General features: G+C 33.3%; 1 protein-coding gene across 4 annotated transcripts in view; it reads left to right on the top strand.

The window, feature by feature from the left end:
• The window catches only part of LOC148627404 (cytosolic 10-formyltetrahydrofolate dehydrogenase-like), a 50446-nt gene that overhangs the window by 2968 nt on the left and 23254 nt on the right, over positions 1-24224 (top strand). For all 4 annotated transcript variants that reach the window (XR_015920670.1, XR_015920669.1, XM_088572525.1 and 1 more), the window contains exons 2-16: positions 7371-7512; positions 8684-8918; positions 10029-10194; positions 11011-11115; positions 12364-12453; positions 13073-13207; positions 14068-14196; positions 17478-17563; positions 18077-18224; positions 18599-18718; positions 19615-19677; positions 20219-20283; positions 20669-20819; positions 21049-21119; positions 22954-23059. Coding sequence is in view for 2 of the 4 variants with exons in the window: in XM_088572516.1 (XP_088428642.1) it covers positions 7371-7512; positions 8684-8918; positions 10029-10194; positions 11011-11115; positions 12364-12453; positions 13073-13207; positions 14068-14196; positions 17478-17563; positions 18077-18224; positions 18599-18718; positions 19615-19677; positions 20219-20283; positions 20669-20819; positions 21049-21119; positions 22954-23059 (1812 nt within the window). In the remaining 2 variants the exon portion in view is untranslated. The remainder of the gene's footprint in view (positions 1-7370; positions 7513-8683; positions 8919-10028; positions 10195-11010; positions 11116-12363; positions 12454-13072; positions 13208-14067; positions 14197-17477; positions 17564-18076; positions 18225-18598; positions 18719-19614; positions 19678-20218; positions 20284-20668; positions 20820-21048; positions 21120-22953; positions 23060-24224) is intronic.

The raw sequence follows: 24224 nt of genomic DNA, 5'->3' as shown, positions 1-24224 counted from the left end.
GTTTGTTGACCTTGTAAAATCATCTCTGAAACTGGGTATTGATGCTTTTTCTTCCCATAAGTATGCAGAATGCAGTTGATAATACAGCCATCTTTAGGAGCGTATTATCACACAGATGTGGAGCATACAGCAAGCTGGCTCCCACTATCTAATTTGCAGCCAGTATTGTAAATAAATCCGATAACGGTAATCCAAGATTTGGTGGTCCTCTCTTCAACTTTTTATCTCACCTGGCCAAAGGCTATGAGTTATTGCCATCACTGTCGTTGTCGTCTGTCATTAATATTTTTCAAAACTCTTCTCTCAGTGACACTACTTGACCAATTGGAACCAAATTTGGTATAAATGTTCCTTAGTATCCTGCATAGAATTGATTTGGGGATTTTTGATCCATCAAAAAACATGGCAGCCATTACTAAAAAATAGAAAATAGGGGTCAGACTTCAGTTTTTCGCATATATCTCAAAAATCGTTAGGTTTAGCCAAATTCTGACTGAGTTAAGTGTTAAGCATGATGAGATCTATCAAATTTTCATTTTAATCTATGGAGCCATGTTGAAGTTCCTGTCGTTTTTCATCATTTTTTTTCTATTTTAATGTTATTTCTTTTAAAAATCTTGTACTCTGTGACTACTTGACCAATTGGAACCAAACTTGGTGTGAATGTTCCTTTTTGTATCGCGCTAGGACTCTTACAGTTTGGCTTCTGGTGTAGGGTTATGTTGCTACAAGATTGAAGTCATCACTACAGAAGTTTAATGGTGGCCATCATGAACTTGTGGACTGTTATGGTGTATCCATCTGCACATTGAAAACTGATTTGTTCAACATGTCATTGTTTTCCTTTCCTCTTTCATCTACCCCGGAATTGACTTTTATTAGCAACTCGGCAGGTGTTTCTAGAAAAAGTAGAGGATGCTTACCCTACATCTGGTCCATACTCCCAGTTTTTAGTGGAGGCCGAGTTGCTTTTGTTACTTTGTATGTATTATTTTAGTTACTTAATGTTCTTTGTTGTGTATGTCTGTTTTCTGTGTTTGGTCTTTGTCCCAGGATTACTTTCTTTTGATTACCGCTATAACCTTGGTTCCCTTGATTCCTCATTCGGCCAATATCTTGAAAACTATAATAGAAAGAAAGAAACTTAATGTTGAACAAGTCCTACCAAAGTCTTCTTGAGTCAAAATATTTGGACAACTCTTTGTTAAATTTATCGCCTTGAAAGACAAAATTTTACCAGATGAACGATTCAGACTCCTGGAGCCTCTTGTTTTTCAAATAAAATAAAACATTGTATTAATTGATGAATCTAATAAATAAACACAAGTATAACAATCAAATACTTCTTATTTAATCAAATCAAGGATTTGTTTATCCAAGGTCTATATTTCTACAATTGTTTTGACTGAAAGTGAAACAACATTGCTTAACATAATTGGTATCCTCAGCACTTCTGTATGTTGTTTACAATACCACCAGCAGCACAAATTTTCCCTCTTTTTCTAATGTCATTGTATGTCACAAGAAAAGTGCAGAGCAAACCTGGTTTGTCTAGCAGTGATCAAGATTGCAGTAGTTTATTTTTTGGTTGTACATTCTTGTAAATACTAAAATGTTAGATTTTTTTTTTTTAAAAATGTAGCCAGGCACTACCAATTCTTGGATCACCCATTTAAGCTCGCCTGGTCAAGAGGCCATTTGAGCTATTGCCATCAATATGTGTCCATCTTCATCCGTTAATTTCTTCAAACATCTTCTTTGTAACTACTTGATAGAATGTTACCAAACTTTGCATGAAAAAAACATGGCGACTGTAACTAAAAATAGACAATAGCAGTTGAATTGCAGAATTTTGGAAATAGCTCAATAAGAGTTGTGTTTAGCTAAAATCTGGCAAAAACATTTTTCTGCATGATGGGATGTACCCACGCCAAAATTTTCAGAAAGTTCCGTTGACAAATCAATGAGTTATGTGTCCTGAAATGGATTATTTCTCCTAATTTTACATTTTCAGCTTTGAAAATCATCTCTGTAACTACTACATGTAGAAGGATTGAAACAAAGTTTAGCATGAATGTTATTTAGAATATCTTTAACAATCTGTAATTGAGTTTTTTGATTCTGTGAAAAATATTGCTGCCTTTACTAAAAATAGATGTAGGGGTCAAATTACAGATTTAAAAAAAAACAGTTGAGTTAAGCTCAAATATGACCAAAGTAAAATTGTTCAGCATGATGAACCTATGCTGAAATTTTCTGAAAGATCCATTGACATGAATGAGTTATAGGTCCTGAAATATTCTCTGCACGAAAACTTCAGGAAGTGCTCAAACTTCAATCAGTTCAAAGAGTAATGAAGGGAACCAAGGTTACAGCGGTAATCAAAAGAATGTAATCCAGGGACAAAGACCTGACATGGAAAACAGACATACGCAACAAAAAACATACAGTAACTAAAATCATCCATACAAAGTAACAAAAGCAAATGAGCAACTCGGACTCCACTAAAAACTGGGAGAATGGACCAGGTGCACCGGTAGTGTATGTGTCCTCTGCTTTTCTAGAAACACCCGCCGAGTTGCTCATAAAAAGTCAAGTCCGGGGTAGAAAGTTCAAAGCCATGATTTCAAGCTGGGAGGGAAAAAAATGTGCTTGTGTTGCTTGTAGTGACTGTTAATCTATGCCTGGTGAAGCGATCCCGAAACCATATTTTTGTTGATTTTATTTATTTTTGTTTTGTTGACTGCCTGTTTTGCTTTTAGTTCCATTGCTTGATTTACTCTTTTAAAAATTACTATTTATGTCGGTGTGCTGTTTGTGTCTGTCTTATTATAACTGTTTGTCATATTGCTTTGTCAATGTATTATATATGTATACATGCACTGTATAGTTATTTATGTTCCTTATTTCGGTTATGAATGCTCTTAAGAGCTTATGTTGTATTTTTGTTATGAACTTGCTGACATAAAATAAAGCTTATTTGATTTGATTTGGATTTTTTTCAAGAATTTTTGTATGTGGGGATTTTCGATCTGGCAAAAACCATGGTCAGTGTTACTAAAAATAGATGGTAGGGGTCAAATTGAAGATTTTTGGAAACAATATACAAATTTTGATAGGGTAAAATCGATCAGCATTGTGGAACCCACCTTTGCAAAATTTTCATAAAGATCTGATGACCAATTTCAGAGTTATTGCCCTTGAAGAGTAAAAAAATGACAATGAGAGGTTAACATGTATCTTATAATATGAAAACCGGGTAGGTACATATGTAGATAAGATGCTATCGATCAAATGATTCTCTAAGAATTTCTTGTGACAATAGTCTAGTAAGGTCAAGAGTCCAGCTACAACTGTATTAGTTTTTTAGAATGACCGGCTCAATTGAATCATAAAATGATTTCTCTGCAAAATTTGAATTGTTCATATTCAATAACATTTAAATCCAGTATCACAACAATGTTTATGTTGTCAAATTGGCCGTGATACTGTTACCAGGACGGACTTAAGGTTCTTGGTTGTTTGATTGTAACCTTGATTTAATTACTGCCTGATTTCACGTCTAAAATTCCTAGGACAGTTATATTTCCACCCAAATAATTTTTTTGTTGTTTTAAAATGCATGAGATATTACATTTTTGACAACACAGAAATTGAAAAATTCATTGATCAGTATTTGTCAATTGGTGCTAAGCTACAAAAATGGCGGAATTCAACTGGATTTCCTGTAAGAAATGATTAAATTCTGTTTAAGTAAGCATATTGTGAATTTTTTTTTTTTTTTTGTATTCTCTATTCTTTATTGGCACAAACACAATTACAATAATTGGCAAAGGCCCATATAATTGATACATAAGTGTAACATATATAGTATAACACATAAAAGGAAAAACAACTCTGCCTCCAGAATTAAACTGTTGAAAAATAATATGGTTAAACCAATAATTGTATTCTTTATTCTTTATTGGCACAAACACAATTACAATTATTGGCAAAGGCCCATATAATTGATACATAAGTGTAACATATATAGTATAACACATAAAAGGAAAGACAACTCTACCTCCAGAATTAAACTGTTGAAAAAAAATATGGTTAAACCAATAATGGCTTGAGCTGATGTACATGTAGTAAAGTTCTACTTTGCCCAAGTTTATATATGTATTTTGAATGTAACTTATTTTTACCAATCAAAATTTGAGAATCAGTGAGAAGTGAACCACTGAATAGCTCACTTAAGCATTATGAATTTGATGTTTTTTTTGTTCTTTTTTTTGTGTACATTGTACATGTGTGTTTTAAGCAGACATACATCAAGTGACTGCTATTAGATTGACTGCCTCATAATTAAAATTATGACATTGTAAATGTTTCAGACAACAGATTTATATAAAAAAAAATAAGGAAAGTAATCTCATACCAATTAGTGCAACAACAAATGTTCAGACAAATCCAATTTCAAGCTGCCATTTATGTTAAAGCCACAAGAAACCAAAGATCTTCCCATAATTGTAGAAAAACAAACATGTTACAGTGGCACAAGGTGTACAGTTCAGTGAACTGCACTAAACTTTTTAATTCTAAGTAACATATGGCAGATCAAGGGGAAAGGGGGGTTTAGAGTTAGGAGACCCTCCAATTTTGTAAGAAAATTTTGTTTGTCTTGAACAAACTAGCATATAACAACTGTGGCTGACAATTTCCAAAACTACAAGTTCATGCGTAGGAATTTACATAAGAAACTTTATTTTACTTGTATAGTTACTAGTATACTCCATTCATAGGATATTTGCATTAGAGCCATTAATTAAGAGTAATCAAGGGAACCAAGGTTATAGCGGTAATCAAAAGAATGTAATCCAGGGACAAAGATCAGACATACACAACAAAGAACATAAAGTAACTAAAATTATACATACAAAGTAACAAAAGTAAATGAGCAACTCGGACTCCACTAAAAACTGGGAGCAAGGACCAGGTGCACCTACCGAGTTGCTCATAAAAAGTCAAGTCCGGGGTAGACAAACGAGGAAAGGAAAACTATGACCCATTGAATAAATCAGTTTTCATGGTGCTGATGGATACACCATAATGATCCACGAGTTCATGATGACGACCATAAAACTTCTGTAGTGATGACTTCAATCTTGTAGCAACATAACCCTGTTCCAGAAGCCTATTTGTTAGAGTTCTAGCGCGATACAAAAAGTCTGCGTAGTTTCGGCAAGCTCTGGCATAACGTATGAGTTGTGATATGAACACTCCATATGCAGGAGCCGAAGGGATGTTGCCACAGATGAAAGGAAAGTTGACAATTCTGAATGAAAAGTCATCACGTTTGTCGTAAAGTTTGGTCAATACTTTTCAATAACATGGCCTTTAGGTTTGATAATGTTGAAAAAAACTTGAATTTTTTAGCCATTGAAAAACTGGATTATAATGTTAGCCAGTTAGAGTAAAATATTAATGGATAAGAAAGGGATCACTCACTCACATTTACTCCACCTCTTAAGATTTTACTTAATGCAACCTAACTTATACAATGTATTACATATCTAGTTCTATTTCTTGCAAGTTCAATAACTATGCTTAGGTGAAATTACTGTAAGATCAAAGAAATTGCAATTTGAGCAAAGGGAGCTGAATTTTGAATTATTTCCAAGAGTTTTTGAATGAGATATTTATATCAAGGCAATTAAGATATTTTTCCTTTGTGGAGACACATTTCCAGCATACACTGAATAGTGTTAACAGTCATTTTTTTCCACTCTTCACAGTGGCGATGATGTGATTAGGAGTCACAGTGTCTCCACCCAACACATTAGTGTCACTATCCAACATACAGCTGTAGTTTACTGCCTACATGTGCCATGACATATTTAATCATTAATTTACAATTAAAGCTTGAATACTACCAACTTTTGTTATGATGACAATACGATCGAATTCTAACCAATCATCTGCAGATAACAAAACTAGTGTTTTACACAACATGTCAAGAGATGGTTAAAATTGCTTGATTGTAGGAAAAAATATTAACTTTTTCAAGTTAGTTTTGTTTTTGTGAAACGCTAACTATCAATAAAGAAGCATGCTTTAGGGACTATTTGTACTCATCATTTTATGACATAATTAAGGATGCATGTAACTTAAACAAGTATGTGTCAGTAATAAAAAATGGTGTTGACAATTGCATGATTGATCATGACAAATTTGTAGAAACACCATATCTTTTAACATGGTGTTCATGATAAATGTTAATTGAGAATTTAAAAGTTTGTAATGTCTGATGTATAAAAAACGTCCCATTTTGATAATTTTTTGGTTTGAATTATAGAAGTTTTCAGGATGATATACTGTGACTTTCAGTTTCTCGTCAGGAACTTTTGGTTATATTTTTCATCCCTTTTTCAATCTATGAAGGCTATATTCTACTTGTATGTAGTCTTGGCATTATTAAGTATGACCATATTTAAATGTAGATGTCTCAGAAATGTAATTAGATAGCCACAACCATTACCAACAGTCTTTATTTATATGAAAAAACAGTACTTTTTATGTTGGCACAAGGTAAGAATCAGTATTGAAAATCACTGTAGTACAAATACATTAGAAGAAAAAACCTCCTACTCTAGGGAAAGATGCCATGTGCTGAGACTGAGGGCAGACATGGATTTTGTTGCTCTCATGTACAAATAGATAAGCCAAACACTCCTACTCTAGAGAAAGATGCCATGTACTGAGACTGAGGACGGACATGGATTTTGTTGCTCTCATGTACAAATACATAAGCAAAAACTACTCTAGAGTCTAGAGAAAGATGCCATGTGCTGAGACAGAGGACGGATATGGATTTTGTTGTTGTCATGTACAAATACATAAGCCAAAACCTCCTACTCTTAAGGAAAGATGCCATTGGCTGAGACTGAGAATGGGCATTATTTTTTTACCATTTATATTCTTTGCTTTTCCACCTGTGTAGTGTATATTGGTATACATCTCGCAACCGGAAATCACTTTTAAGGTCTTTTTTTTCCATCAGCTTAGTACAGGGGTATTATTCTTAGAACTCAATTTTCCTGAATAAAACATTTCAAATCAGGGTTCTCAAGGAACATATGATATGTTACAAAATATTTGCAGCACCATAGACAATAAACAGAAATATATGTACATGTATATGGTACTTGCTTCCTATGCAAATTGGTAAAACAGACTGAAGTTTTTCAAGTTTAGTACATTTTTATTTGGTTGTCCATCAAAAGTTGCTATCATTCTCTCAGAAGGATCTATAGACTGGAAAATAATATATGATTAATTATGTTGTTATTCCTCTAAATTCCCTTTTTATTCAAAGTTCTATTTTGTAGACATGGTACGACAAGATGAGGATAGCAATCATAGGACAGAGTATGTTTGGTGCAGATGTTTACAGACTTCTGCAAAAAGATGGTCACCATATTGTTGGAGTATTCACGGTACCTGATGTTAGTGGGAAGGCTGATCCTCTAGGTAAGATGTATGTTTTATGAAATGTATAAAGTACCTGATGTCAGTGAAAAGGCTGACTTTGTAGGTTAGATATTATGAAACTTTCACAGCACTTGAAGTCATTGGGAAGGTTAATCCTTTTGGTTCTTAAGACATTATGGAATGTTTATAGTACATGGTGTTGGTGGAAAGGCTGACTGTAGGTAAAAGTTATGGAATGTTCACAGCACCTGATGTCAATGAGAAGGCTGACCCTGTAGGTAAGATGTTATGGCATGTTCACAGTACCTGATGTCAGTTAGAAGGCTGACTCTGTAGGTAAGATGTTATGGAATGTTCACAGTACCTGATCAGTGAGAAGGCTGACCCTGTAGGTAAGATGTTATGGCATGTTCACAGTACCTGATGTCAGTGAGAAGGCTGACCCTGTAGGTAAGATGTTATGGCATGTTCACAGTACCTGATGTCAGTGAGAAGGCTGACCTTGTAGGTAAGATGTTTTTGCATGTTCACAATACCTGATGTCAGTGAGAAGGCTGACCCTGTAGGTAAGATGTTGTGGCATATTCACAGTACCTGATGTCAGTGAGAAGGCTGACCCTGTAGGTAAGATGTTGTGGCATATTCACAGTACCTGATGTCAGTAGGAAGGCTGACCCTGCAGGATAGGTGTTACAGAATGTTCACAGTACCTGATGTCAATGGGAATGCTAATCATCTTGATTCTTAAGACATTATGGATTATTCAGAGTTTAGTGTCAGTGAAAAACTTGATCATCCTCTGATTACAGTTTTTGACAGAAATACATAATAAAAAAATTAAATAAAGGATTTTAACTAAAATTTTGGTTAAAACTCCCCACAGCTTAATTTTGATAGCCAATATGTATTATGTAGTTCTGCACAATCACAGTAGAAATTTAAGCAGCCCACACCAAATACAAGAAGCCAATGGTGTGTGGGTTCCTGCTAATTTTAAACCCTGAATACATGCAACCAGTACTAATGTCCTTCTTTTGCAGTCATATTTTGAATGATATAAATTTTTGAAGTACAGGTGAGCAAACTTTTGTGTACTTTGATATTTGAGTCACAAAAGCTATACCTATATTGTGCTGGAATTAAAAAGAACACTGAGTTATGTCTGAATTACTATAGATTTACTATACATGTTTTTGAATATCTATTACAGCTGCTGCTGCATCAGCCGATGGCATCCCTGTTTTTAAGTATAAAAGATGGCAACTGAAGAAACAGGCTATTCCTGAAGTCCTTGAGGAATACAAATCTGTGAAAGCTGATCTCAATGTTCTACCATTCTGTTCACAGTTTATACCTATGGATGTTATTAACTATCCTAAAAGTAAATCTATCATTTACCATCCATCTATTTTACCAAGACATAGAGGAGCATCTGCTATCAACTGGTTTGTATTCCGTAATTATAACCCTTGCAAGTGAAATGTGTGGTTGGTTTTATTGGAATCACCCTATCTGTCCTTAGATAATTATTTTCAGATCTCTGAAAGGAGAAATAATCAAATTTTCATATTTACATGTACATCACAAAATGCAACTCCTCCTTAGATTTTTTTTCATAATACATCTTTTGTACTTTCTTAGTGGATGGGGCATATGTTAAATGTTTTTTTAAAAGTTTTTTGATATTTCAGTATTTAATGCAGATGTAAAACAAAACATTTCTACTGGGTATATCTTTTTGATATTTTATTGGAAGTTTGGAACAGTATTCTGTGTAGATAAAAACAAAGAAAGATAATTATTGAGTTGCTTGAAAGGGGTACTAATCCAATTTTAGAAAGTCCATGTGAGGCTGGCTTATCTTTTTGTGAGCTTGTTCATAGTACTTTTAATTGAGTTGTTAAAACATTGTTGTTCTTGTCAATAAAGAAATTATAGAAAAAACAGTACATCAATTCATATTTAACTACTAATTATAAACTAATATGAAAGAGTCTGTTAATACAGATACATTTTTGTGGTGAAAATTAAAAAAAAACTTTCTTATATAAATGTAGCTGTAATAGTTAAAAGAAAACTAACTGCTTTGGCTTAAACTAAATGCTTTCAACAGTACACATGCACACAAATTTCGTCATTATGAAATATTTTTCCAATTCGTCTGACCAAAACCCAAATTGACATTTTTCTCCTTTATAAGCAGTCAAAAATTTCCAAAATTTCTGTCTGACTAACTCAATTTTTGTCTGACACGTCTATCAGTGAGATGGTATTTCAAAATGACTGACAAAGACAGGTTAAGACAGCTCACCTGGCTGTATTACACTGAAACTTATCTAATTTTGGGATCAACACAATAACTCAACAAATATTTGGATAATTATCTGCCATTATATTTCACCTGTGTCACCAGTGGTATAGGCAGGGCAGGGAAATTTTTGTCTAAGATAACAACAATTAATAATTACTACTATTGTCTAGATTGATAACATTGATATCTACCAAGCCATTTTTTTTTCTCAGACAGAACTTTAAAGTAGGTCTATTTAATTTAGGACATTGATACAAGGAGACCCTTCAGCAGGTTTTACTGTGTTTTGGGCTGATGATGGTTTGGATACTGGTCCAGTTCTTCTTCAGAAGAAATGTTATGTGGCACCAAACGACACTGTTGACTCCATCTACAACAGATTCTTGTACCCAGAGGGAGTCAAGGCTATGGTATGGTTTGATCTATAACTGTTGTTGATGTTCTTTTTTTCCTTTTGATCATTCTGTATCAAATGATGTGGGTATCCGCAGACCAAAACATATTCTACCAGTAAACTATTCTGCTAGTAAACTGCATGGGGTAAGAACAAAAAGTACGGTCATTATTTCAATTAATAAGACAGATATAAAATCAAACTTGGTGCATAGTAAGAACAAAATAGAATAGACATTAGGTTCGTAGTATGATTTATTGTTTCCCAATTTAAGGGAAAGTCAGGACCTTAAGACCCAGTTCATGTCTGTTTTCTTTTCCATAAACTTTCAAGACTGTAGAATATAAAACTGAACCACTCACTCTTTCTCTTTTTAATACTGCTTGGTGATCCCAAGGTAGTGTGCTTGCCTAGAGTACAGGAGGTCATGGGTTTGATGCCCAGCCTTGGAATTAGAATAATATGTCTGTCTGGTGATATGCCTACATGTGGGCTGTTGCTTCTGTGAGTTAGTACAAGAAAGATCTGGCTCAGCATATAGAACTAGTACAAAGCAAGGTCTGTTCAATTGGTCAAACATTTTCATCCTGAAATATATGAAATATTTGCCATAGAATGATAAACCAAATGAAATTAATGGGGCAACCCTTTTTACATACATACACCTAATACTATGTTTAATATTTTAGTTTTTTTACATAGGAAATATTTCCTTTGAACTCGCATCTCATAAAAAATAATTGTTCCCCATGTTAGAAATTACACAGAACAAGTAAATAGTTGGCAATTGTGTTTATTCCATTATACCACATATAAATGTTATTTATTATAGGGTGAGGCAGTGCAACTTATTACTCAAGGGAGAGCACCAAGTATTGTACAGCCAGAAGAAGGAGCCACTTATGATGCAATGTTAAACAAGAAAAATCTGACTGAGGTAAATTAAGTAAAGTGTCACTTAGAAGAAGATGGCACAGAAGTCTGTAATAGAAGAATCCATGTGTATGTAAGATTAAACCACAGATTTCCCTGATTCCACTCATTTGAAATATGATCTCTCCTCTTTATCAAATCTTGACTTCAGTATTAGACTTTTTAAAAGGAGTTTAACTATAATCTTCACCATTTCAATTATTTCAAGGTTTGTTCCTTTTGCTGAAACAAATAGAATAAAATATGTTAGTAATTGTGTCTTATATTTATATTAAGTGGTTTATTTGCCTTTTTTTTCTTTCTTGAAAATTGATCTATAAATTTATTTATACTCCCTATAGTTTAAGTCATCCTGTCATTCTATTTTTCCAACTTCCATTTCACTTATCTTAGCTTGCACTAAAATTGATTTCAACTTTGAAATATAAAATCATGGACATTGGGTATACTGTGAAAGTGCTTTAATTCATGGATACAAATTTTCGTGGATTTGGAAAGAAACACAAGTTCATCGATTTTTTTTGTGTTTGAGGTCTTCAGTCTACACATCTATGGAAATCTTCTTTTCAATGGGAACCAAATATCATGGTTTGGCCTACCCACGAAAACCATGAAATTTGATACCCCACAAACAATAGTACTTTCACAGTATGCTGTAAGCAATTTAGGTTTTCGGATTCCTGTTTGTGGAACTATGGGTTTCTTTAGAGCATGTAAATGATGTTAGATATTTCTGCCATGAAATTATGGCTCACTTTAATGGTAATGATTTAAAATTCCATTGCTGCTATAATTTAATAATTGGCATGTTGTAATTAATTTTAATTCCTACCTAAAAGCTACCTCCTGCTTAACTTCCAGGGCATGTAAAATGATAGTGTATAAATTTCCATTACAAAATCTTAAATCCCTTTGATGGGAATTTTTTAATATTGATTTGTAGCTTTTCTTTAATTTTTTTTCATTGAAAGCAATTATAACTTGATGCCCAAAATCAACTGCCTGTTTATTAGAAGTTTGCTGTGCATGTAATGTTAGTTAAAATTTCTATCACAAAACTTAAGCTTCCTGTGATAACTAGAATTTGTAATTTAATTAGCAGTCTCATTTTAATGAATTAACAATAGAAACATGTTTGTACCATAGAGACAACAACTCCATCAAATTGTGAAATCGATCAAAAACAACCCTCGATAGGGATTTATTACTTTGATTGGTGGTATGCCTAACTTCCTGATTGATTTATTTTCAGATTAAGTTTGACCAGTCTGCCCAGGACATACATAACTTCATCAGAGGCTGTGATAAAGTACCTGGAGCTTGGGCAACTATCAGTGGACAGGTGATTAAAATAAATTTATATTCCTGTTTGTTTAATAGTATTACATAATTGTATGTTATAAATTAGTGAAGTCATTTGGAGGTCTACTGCTTAAAAATTTAAGCTACAACCAAGCAAACTACAACAATAATTAAGTAGCACTCCAGCTAAGGATCATGCAAAATGTGATTCATGGGTAAAAAGCCTACATATTTTTATTTTTGATATTTTGTTTGAAATGTCGTCGTAAACAGAAATTAACATGTGGTTTATTATAGGAGATATAAATTGTATAGAATGCACTGTAGATTTCAAAATTAAGGGAGATAACTCTGTAAATTACACTCCAATACAATAGAATCTACTGGATTTTCAATGTTGATTATCTTCTAAGAGCAGGCAAATTTGAATGAATAATTACACATTTCGTAGTATAGACCCATAAAACAACTTAATTATAAAAATATGTAGCCTTTTTTGGGGTGCATCACATTTTTCAGATTTTGCATGATTCTTACAAAGACAGCTACTTAAGTTTTATCCTTGTCCAAAGAATCCTTAATTAAGGTTGCTCAAATTTTCTGTTATACAAATTGCACCTATAAGAACTCATATGCTTTTTGACTATCATTGTTTGTAGAATGTAACCCTATTTGGATCTCGGATGTGGGATAGAATGGAACCCAGAGGTAACAGTGTAGAAGTAAAGGGAGGAAGTAAGCCAGGCATAGTACACAAAAATGGTCTTGTATTATTTGGTAATGATGGTAAAATGGTATGTATTTTTTATTATCACTATTTTGTTTAAAATCCCTTTGATATTGCTATAATCTCACGCCAGTGGAGTGAGAATGATAATTATTGCTAGTTTCTATGTCCTCGCGTGACATACAAGCAACTGCATAGGAATATTTGACAACCTAAATAACTGTCTGTTTGTTTACTGTGTATGAAAAAAAGTCTAATTTGTGGCATTATTTTCTAGTCTATAATGGAAAATGATCAAATACAGTAACTTACCCAATAAGAATGAATAAATCCCTTAATTATTCCTCAAATTTTAAATGTGAGCCTCATAGTTAACTGATTTTTTTTTTCAAATGATGTGTATCACAGCTGCACAACATATGTGACATCACGTAGCATGTTGCCGAAAAACAGTTCCAAAAGGAAACTTTGCAGCGTTTATAAAACTTATATATTTATGTTAGGATAATAAAAATATAAGAAAACTAATACCTTACACTTCAGCAAAACAGCGGTGAAACAGATTATCTAATATACTTTCAACTCATAGGAGTTTCTCATGCTCATCTCATTGAAAAAATATTAAATAATCTAATAAGATCAGTTGAGATAAACTTCAATATTTAATTAAGAAATTGAGAATTAAAGATGTTGAAAACACTATAATTTTAACAATGCATAAAGGTTCACACAGCTAATGGGTCTTGTTTGTATATGTTAACTCACGTGTAGCTGTATCATATTTGATTATAGATACATAATGAAAATTAGAATTGTTCATCTCTCCGAAATTATTTTCTAAGCATATTACAGCTTTAACATTCAGTTCTCTCCCTTTATGCTAAAGAAAAGTTATTTTCAGAAGTATTACTTATATGTATCTACCAGGTGAATGTTAGCCAGATACAGTATGAGAATGGTAAAATGATCCAGGCCTCGAAGTTTGGAAAGGAAGACACATCACAATCCAAAATTGAAATCACACAGGAGGAAGAAGGCATGATAAAGGCTTTGAAGGTACAAATATATTGTAATTATCAAATTTCCAAAAGTTGCTTTGATTAAATGTTTCAACATGGGGTACATTCACATGCAAATTTTTTTTATGCGAAAAGTGCATATGATGCTGTACATTTCTTGTATACCTGTTTTTGAATTAGCCTTTTACACTGTTGATAAAAGATCTACTGTGAAAGTACTGTTGTTCTTGGGGTACCAGTTTTCGTGGTTTTCGTGGGTAAGCCAAACGAAAAGGAGATCTATATACTGAAAACCTGGAAACCACAAATTCGAGAATCCAGGAGCATGTGTATCCTTCCTAATCCCCGAAATTGATATCCACGAATTAAAGTACTTTCACAGTATACATGTGTTATCTATGCAGACACTATACTTTACTATATTTGTATTTAATAGACTGAAGCTAGTGTTATTGACTGAAGGCAAGAATAGTTCTTAATTGGGTGGTTTATTTCAAAATCTGTACTTACCCATCTAAAAACATTTGCCCACTACCCATGAGGTACCCCATACTGATAAATACTGAGGCTGATAAATTAAATATTGATTGTGCTGCTTCAACTTGAGTGGTTGAGAAGCCAAGTACATTATATGTATCATCTCGATTTCAATCTAACAAGCCTGAGAAAGATGTTCATATTATGGTATATCTTCTGGCACTGTGACACCCAGCTTCTTTGAATCTTAACTATTCAATACCAGTTCCAAATCCACTCAGACACCATCTTGTGTGGTGGCTGGACAAACACAATTTTTTGAAGGGAGTGAAATTGGAGGAAGAGTGTGCTCAAGTAACTTTGATAACATATGCATCGGAATACGGTTGGGGAGCTTATCTAGAGAACTCTCAGTTAGTTGGCTCATGGCCAGACCAGTTTCTATCAAAACATATAAATTGGTCGGAAATGAAAGCAGTGCAGTTAGCACTTCAACATTTTGTCAAGATAGTACACAACAATCATGTGCTTCTCAGAACAGACAATGCTACAGTGATGAGTTGTATAAAAAAGCAAGTCAGGACACATTCCCCATTTCTGTGTTATCTGACATGGGAGATATTGAATTGTGCATTGTTCACAAAGTAATGATGCAGGCGGTTCACATACCCGGCAAACAAAATTCTTAGCAGATGCTCTTTCAAGAGGTAAGAAGATGCCTGAAGTAAAAATAACTGAATGGTCTTTGGACAACACTTTTTTTCATCAACTGGGGACACCTGTAGTTGATTTGTTTGCAACAATGAAGAACAAGAAACTGCCAGTGTTTTGCTCCCCTTTTGAAGAAACAACTGCAGTAGCAATAGATGCATAAATGATGAGCTGGACAGAAATGTATGCGTTTCCTCCGCCGATTCTGATGAGTTGAGTACTTCAAAAAGTTCAGACTCAAAGATTTTGTCCTATTAACTGGTCCAATGTGGCCAAAACAGTCATGGTACACTAAGCTACTGGATCTGCACTAGAAATGCAAGTAAAATTATCAGAAAGTCCAACATTGCTCAGCCAAAACAAAGTATATCACACAGATCCAAACGTTTTCCAACTTGAAGCTTGGAAAGTCTAGAAAATCTTGACGTTGTAAAAGGCTTTTCTTCAAAAGTTGCGTCAATTATCTCCAGTGCAAGAAAACAATCAACACAAAATGTTTATAATACAAGGCTTAGATGCTGTAATAGCTGGTGTGAAGAAAGGAATGTTGATCCCAGTACATAAACTGTGTCTGAAATAGCAGAGTTTCGGATGTATTTGCATTCAATCAAAAATTGCAAACCCAAAACTTTAGCTGGCTATAGTTCTGCTTTATTTTTAATACATAGCTCTAAATACAAAATTTCAGTGAATAAGGATTTGAGTAATCTTATTAAGGGACTGTATAATTTGAATCCACAAGTGAGACAATTAGCTCCTAATTGGGATCAGCCTTTAGTGTTGTTAATGTCGACAAAGCCACTAAAAGAAGCAGAGTTAAAATTTGTAACAATAAAATCTGTTTTTCTACTGGCTGTAGCTTCAGCTTCAAGAGTTAGTGAAATTCATAGCTTCACAATTCATTATAAGCATTTCAGACTTGGGCAGAATGGAATTTGTTTACTTCCCGATATGCAATTCCTTGCGAAAACTCAAACTATTAACAATTCGTGGGAGCCAGTTTTTATTTGGAAATTTTGCTACAGATCAGACAGATTTGTCACTTTGTTCATGCAGATCTTTATTAATGTACATTGATAGAACAAAGTGTATCAGAAAGTTGGATACATTATCTGTTACTTATAAGAAAAACCATTATATTGAAGCTTCTAAGCATTCATTTGCTTGTTGGATAGTTGATACAATAAAATTTGCCTACTGACATGCAGATTCACAGACTTTGCAGTTAGCTCCTGTGCATGATACTTGTAAATGATCTACCTCTTGTGGTTTATTCAATGGACTACCTGCTCCAGAGGTTTTGAAAGCAGCTTATTGATCTACAGAGCCACCTTTAATTTCTTATTATTTGAAAGATAATCCTGACCAGGAGGCTAGATTTGCCAGGGCTGCAACTTTGCATTCAGTACATAAAAAGCAGCAGAAGTAGAAATATAAGAATGTGATAATTTTAATCCTTGTATTCTTCTTCCTCGGCCCTCCTCCTCATGGGTGTGCTTTAAATTCTGGGGCAAATGTTTTCAGACAGGTAAGTACAGATTTATCACAAACAAGGTTTTTACCAAAAAAAAAAACTTATTATTGAAGTGAAAATGATACCAATATTCTTTCCACTCTTTTTATACTCTCACTCAATGAGTGGGTGGTATATTGGAATCACCTTGTCAGTCCTTCTGTCTGTCTATTAAAATATTCATCACAAAAATCTTAATTCCCACTAGGAAAATTGATTTCAATTGTACAATGTATGTGGCTTTAGATAGGGCTTAAGTTGTAAGCAATTTTAGTTGCTGTCTGATGTCAACTTCCTACTTTCTGGCACTGGAAGAATTAATTTCCCATTTGGTATTTGCCTTATGTAGATGGGGCCTAGATGTTGTAAGCAAATTTTGTTGCTGTCCGATGTCAACTTTCTGTACGATGCGTGCAAACCCATGTCTATCTCCTGTATTTTTTTAATAATTTATAAATTCCAAAGGTTTTTATTGAATGAGCACTTTTTCCAGCACTTGGACCATAACAGTCATTAAGGCATTTTTCATTTGCTTTGAGTGAAAAGGGTTTGGTATTACAGCAATGCATATTTACACAGAAGGAAACAATACTCTTATCTGTATATGTATTTTATAGGAAATCTGGAAAGGAATCCTTAGCATTGATGTTGATGATTCAACAGATTTCTTCAAATCAGGTGCAGGATCTATGGATGTTGTCAGGTACTATACCACATTTTATACATGTATTACACACATCACTTCTGTTTATAATTAGTTTTGTATTGTTGCAGTGCTTCAATCAAATCATATATTAAAACTCAGAATGTTATATCTCTTTCCAGATTGAAATGTAGATGATTTTTTAAAACCTCATACTTTTACTCTACAAATGAATTATAAATTGACAAATCACATCGATATCCAATTTTAATGAAATAAGTTGTGTTTTTAACTGACCAATGTTTGGTCTATTGCTCTGCTGATACCTTAGCTGTGGGAATACAAAGGAAATCTTAGCAGGTGCTTGTAGGACAGTTTGCAATACAACACATAGTCAGTATTAGGAAGCACTAATGCATGTAATTGAAATGATGAAATAGGTAATTTACATCTATGAATTAATTTTAACAGGATTTAGCTATAATTGTTAAGAAACTTTGAAACAAGTTCTCTGCAAATGAAAACAAAAATAAAGTAGTTTGGTTATTCTAATCTTTAATCTATATTTTACAGATTGATAGAAGAAATAAAGATGAACTGTAATGGAGTGGCCCTGGAGAATGAGGATGTTTATATGAATACAACATTTGAAGATCTGTCTAATTGCCTAGTAAAGAGGAACAGAGGCATAAGTGACAAGGAACCACTCGTCTTTGAAGCAGTACGCTTGTTTTCGTACTTAAAATGATTTTTTATTAAAAAAAAAAATGAAGTGTTAAAACAGTAAAAACCAGTGTAGTAAAGTAGATGTATTAAGGGTGAAAATTAGCACCATATTTGTTAAAATTGAGGTCTAAAGGTAACTTTTACTTCTTAAGCAAAGTAAACTCAAAGTAGAATAGCAGATTGTCTTACAGCATGATTAGGCCATAATTACTGGTCAAAATATATATAACTTAGATCCATGTAATCATTTGATTAAGCAGTTCAGTTGACTAAAAAGTCCCCTTAGTGTACCTTATCCTTTTCATTAATAGTCCATGATATCAGAGAATTAGATGAGATGAGTTCAGGCAGTTTTTTTTTATTTGACAGGTCAAGATGAATGTTAACAACATGGATATATCTTTCCCTAGGCAGCTATTTATAGACAATGAATTTGTAGATTCCAGTAATGGAGCTACCTTTAACACGATCAACCCAAGCGATGAATCTGTAAGTTAGTTAAGGGAATCACAACAATTTGAGGTAGTAATCAGGACTATTTGTGGATTCTATCAATTGAACTTCTTTTATTTTTTTAAGCAATTGATTTATAATACATATATGAATATGCATGTAAGTTGGAAGATTCCCACAAACTTGTTGATCTCCCTTAAGGCTGAGTCAGTGAACTACTAATTTATTTACCAACATATCCACATCTCGCTCTTTTCATTTAAACAAAGGTGTTGAAATGAAACATTGAAAAAAAAACATCATCAAATGAAGTTTTGCAAAACTCAAAAAAAAATTGTATTGATACCAGTGTACCGTAAAACCTCGATTTAATGGTCCTCAAATTATCACCAAACTCACATTTAGCCCCAATTTTTAATTATTCCGATTTCTGTACATACAAACAACCCTGTTATACTGCCAAACTTTCATACTGCCATCCACCCACATACTTGCAGATCAAACAACCATTGTACAGTTAATTAAACCTCGTTCAAAACATCGATCAATAGATTTACACAGAAGTATATGGTTGTAATTAGGTAAATAAACAACCTGTCAAGAGGTCGAGGTAATTAAGATGTTGTTGTGAAAACTCACTTTTATTTTCTTGGCAAAAAAATTTTACATTCCCAGACAATATGTCATATTCAGCCATCAGTTATCACATGTCATCTTCCAGATGCCAATCCATCAGACATTCCAATATTATTGTCATCAAGCAAACTTCCAGCTTTTTTTACATCAAAGTCAAATTTATTGCCTAATTCACTATAATGCAAACATCTGCGTTGACAGTTAGTGGTCTTATAACGAGGTTTTTCTGTATGTGAAACATGGTATAAATATAATTTTACTCACTTATTAAACCAGATTTCCTATATTCTGTATAGGTGATATGTAGTGTTGCCAAGGGAACACCAGAGGATGTTAATAGAGCTGTGGAGGCTGCTAAGGTAAATCATTGTTTACTTAGGCTATAAGGATGATATGTTGTTTCTACGAACTTTGGCTACGAATTATACTGTATGGATGGGAAATATTTTCGCATTACCTATAATAAAATCACACAAAGTTCACACAAAATTCATCCAAAATCATGGGTATACTTAGTATCAAGAACAGGACTGTTAGAGACAGAATATTGGGTCTGTGTAGTGGGGTATCATGTTCACCTGTGGTCTCTTTATACATGCTAGCAGATTGAACATTTGCCAAACAGTGTTGATCTGGTAATGAGAGAAAGGAGTCACATAAAGTTGCCTGTAATGATTTACACAAATTGCCTGTAAGGATTCAATCAGGAAGTTAATCAATCAATTACCTACACGTCTTTTTCCCAGTATTAGATTGTAGTTTCAATTGTTATATTTTGACCACTGATGATATCCTATTTGTTTTAATTACAAAGTGCATTTATGTACATGAGCTGCCCAAGGATCTAGTAATATGTTTGCTCCTTTGACAGATTGAAGCTTTAAACAAGTAATTTTGTAGGCTGCCTTTGAAGAAGGAGAGTGGGGCAGAATGAACGCTAGAGACAGGGGTACTCTTATGTACAGGTATGAACTTCATACTTTGTGTAGCAACATTGTTACAAGTAAAATACTTGGATACTACATGTACATGTCATGATAAGCTCATTTTCATTAAAAGTTGTAGGCAAATGCAGTTAATACCATAGAGTTTTGTTATTTTAATGTGTAAGAATGATAAAAAACAAAGTACTTTAAAGTTCGTTAACATGTGAAATTTGATTTATAAGAGTTCTACAGGTGTGTTTACACTTATTGAAGATCTTTAGTTCAATATCACCATATCTGTTCTTTTTTTCTACTTACAGTTTCTTTAACACATATGATAACTATGGAAATGCATAGTGGTAACTGAATAGTAAACTGGAACAAATATGTATAGGGCTATATGTATGTAAAATATATTTTACAGACTGGCAGATTTAATGGAGGAACATCAAGAGGAACTAGCTACAATTGAGAGTATAGATTCTGGTGCTGTGTATACCCTCGCTCTCAAAACACATGTTGGCATGTCTATTACTACATTCCGTTACTTTGCAGGGTGGTGTGATAAAATACAGGTATATCATTAATGTTCTTACCATTAAATAGTCTGGTTACAAAGGTTTCTATTGACTTAATTATTTTAACAAGTTTTCATTTGATGGTTGCATATCACTGGAATTGTCACTTTATTTTTAAGTTCTGTTTTTAACAGGTCATTGGCTATATTTGAGTAAAGTTAATAATTTTTAAGGTTTTCTTTTCATTGCTGTTTAAAGGATCAATTATAACTACTTATACCTTTAGGGAAGCACTATACCCATCAACCATGCAAGACCAAGCAAGAATCTGACATACACAAAGAAAGAACCACTTGGGTATGTCACTATAATATGTCAAGGATGTGGATAACATCAAATTCCAAGATCAATGGTTTTGGACAGTGTTTGAGGTCAATGTTTGAGGTCAATGTTACAACTGCTACATATACTGATATCAAAACTATATGTACAGTTTAAATAGTACATGTACAGGTACATGTAGTGCATAATCAAGACTTCACAAAGATTCATTTAATAAAATTGAAACAAGAAATTTTGATATTGTTGAAAATGTGAAACCTATCTATACTGAGCCCGTTTAGTCTGGAAGGGTTAGATCTATTTAGGTAGGTGTTGCTTTTAAAATATACATTAAAACTGATGTAATAGGACTTGAAAATAAGTCTGATTTAGTCAGGTTTCCTGTAAATTCAGTGTTTGGCTTCTCACTAATTATGATAGTAAGAAATAACAACAGTCCATTTTCATATTTACGGAATGCAAACCATTTCAGCAAGTTTTTTCAAAGGGATGTAACCCACCAACATATGACAACCTGGTTGGTGGTTTCATTGGGGAAAGGAAGAAAACTAAACATTTTTCTTTGAAATTTAAATTATTTTCACCTAGGTAAGTACCTAGATAGTTTAAAATAACTGTAAATTGCTGTATAATCAACTGGGTCCTGCATACATATCGGCAGAAAAAGCAATATCCGGTTTGTGCATGTAAAATCGAGAGCTCAAAAACAGTATAATGGCAGCTTCATTTTCATATACTTGGTAAATGCAATTGAGGACCACACCAGTCTACGAAACATAAACAAGCTTCGATGATTAAATACAAATGGAATCTGAGCTTTTTCTAAGATAGCAATGGTCAAAACGTTTACAAAAATTACATAATCAATACGGTAATCAACTCGACCCAAAGACATTTCCTAATCTGAGTTGGACATTTCGCTCCATACATATTTCAAGCCATGAAAATAGGAGAATGCATAAAGTACAATAAAAACCGTATAAATCATGACACATTTTACCAATTTGGAAGTTAATAATAACAGGGCTGACAAAAATTATGATATTACTTAAGTGTTTGAATTCAGTCATATGTTTCTTTGGAGCATTTAAGGTTTCACCTTCCTCATGTTATGTATAACCATCCAGATACTTATTACAGCTCCAATAAATGGAATATTTGAATTTTAAGTTTACTGCTGTCCATTGTTCCAATCAAACAGTAAACCAGTCTGTCAGTTTGGAGAGTGACTTCCCTTTGCTCTAACATGAAGTCTAAGTTGGGAATATGAAAAAAGGTCCATTGACCAATATTTTGCTAGCTTTGATGATTAAATACAAATTGAATCATAGCTTTTTCCAAGATTGCAATGGCTAAAATAAGTCTACAGCATATTGCCCAGATGTTTACAAAAATGATGTTGTCAGTATTGCCCATATTTTTTGGATACTTTAAAAACTTATTAAATGATAATGAAATGAAAAGAATTGATAAAAAGTGAATCGAAACAAAACAATTTGAAACAAGATGAATTAAAAGTAAATATAACCAAAATAAAATGTAACAAATTGAAACAGAATGCAACAAAAGGAAATGATATAAAAGTAATCTTTACAGATGTTTCACAGTTTATAGACACCATATGTTTACTGATGCAGGACAATTTGGTCCAAAAATATTTTGGATCATAACCTTCGGGAATGAATAAAACATTCATCAGGAAGATTTAAACCATATTGGAAGATCATTAGAAAAATGAAACTGGGCTTAGAAAATGAAAGATGGCATGAATTTATGTTTCCTTGGGAGTGTTTCAGGTTTTAAGTGTCTCATATTATTTTCATGGTAAAAATTTTGCTTGTTCTTCCAGTGTATGTGCTATCGTAACACCCTGGAATTACCCATTGATGATGTTAGCATGGAAGATGGCTGCTTGTTTAGCTGCTGGTAATACTGTTGTCCTGAAACCAGCCCAGGTAGTGCATGCTCTGTAATATTGTATATATTAGCTTAAGTAATTCTTGTGATATTATTGCTAAAATCCCACCTTATGTTACTCATGCTTTGAAACAATGTTAATTAAATAGATAATTCAAGTAAACTAAGAAGCAGTTAAGTATGAGTCTTTATAGGGATCAGGACAAATCAGAAAAATCAGAAATACTTATGTCAAAAACCTACTGATCAGACAATATAATTTCATTTTAGGATGCTTTCCCTATTTGGAAAGATCATTATTATACCCCCGCTGTGAAGTATAGGGGTACATACTGTTTTACCCTTGTCTATGTTTCTGTATTTCCGTAACACTTTTTCCCATCACAGTTTTCTCAGCAATTACTCATCCCAGCACCCTGAAATTTGAACACACTCTTCCTGTAGATATGCTGTATGGTGGGATTTATTCTCGGAAAAAATTGACAACAAGTTCCTGTTTACTGAGGACAGTGTTTATTTTTTTGCAGATTGAAATTTTCCTCACACTTTTGTCAGCAACTACTCATCACAGTGGCTTGAAATTTTTTACTCATTCTTTTTATGGTAGGGATCATTTTTGGAAAAAATCAACTACAACTTCCTGTTTGCCGAGAACTTTGTTATTTTTTGACTTCATATTTTTAAAAGTTGAAATTTTACTCACATGTTTCTCAGCATCTTCTCATTACAGCGGCTTGAAATTTTAACACATTCTTTCTGAAGGAATGCCATATGTAGGGATTTATTTTCAGAAAAATTCAACAACAACTTCCTGTTAAATCAGGACTTTTTTTATGTTCCTAATATTGTGATTGAAAGTGATCGTATCTCTAGTGAACCGTTACTCACAGATTTGCATCACATGTATTTGCTCAGAAATTTTCCATAAAAAAATGAGGTTTTTAACAAAGTTATCTCAATTAGCCAAAATGATATGGATAATCTTGTCTTTTTTTCCCTTATTCATGATGGTGCAAGTAGTCAAATTACATCAAAATGGTTGGGTTTCTTTCATACCATGTTTCACCCACTGCCTGATGCTTACAAAGATGGAGTCTTTATAACATACAAGACAAAAACAAAAACAAAATCGCACGAAGAAGGAGTACAGTAAAGGGATGCAATTACTGTAAACATACTATTTTTTGTAGGTGCTAATTTTAT

Source organism: Perna viridis, chromosome 1 (assembly GCF_037379345.1).
Source record: "Perna viridis isolate PV_CMFRI_1.1 ecotype Kerala chromosome 1, ASM3737934v1, whole genome shotgun sequence".
NCBI lineage: Eukaryota > Metazoa > Mollusca > Bivalvia > Mytilida > Mytilidae > Perna > Perna viridis.
This window is presented reverse-complemented; position numbering and strand designations above follow the sequence as displayed.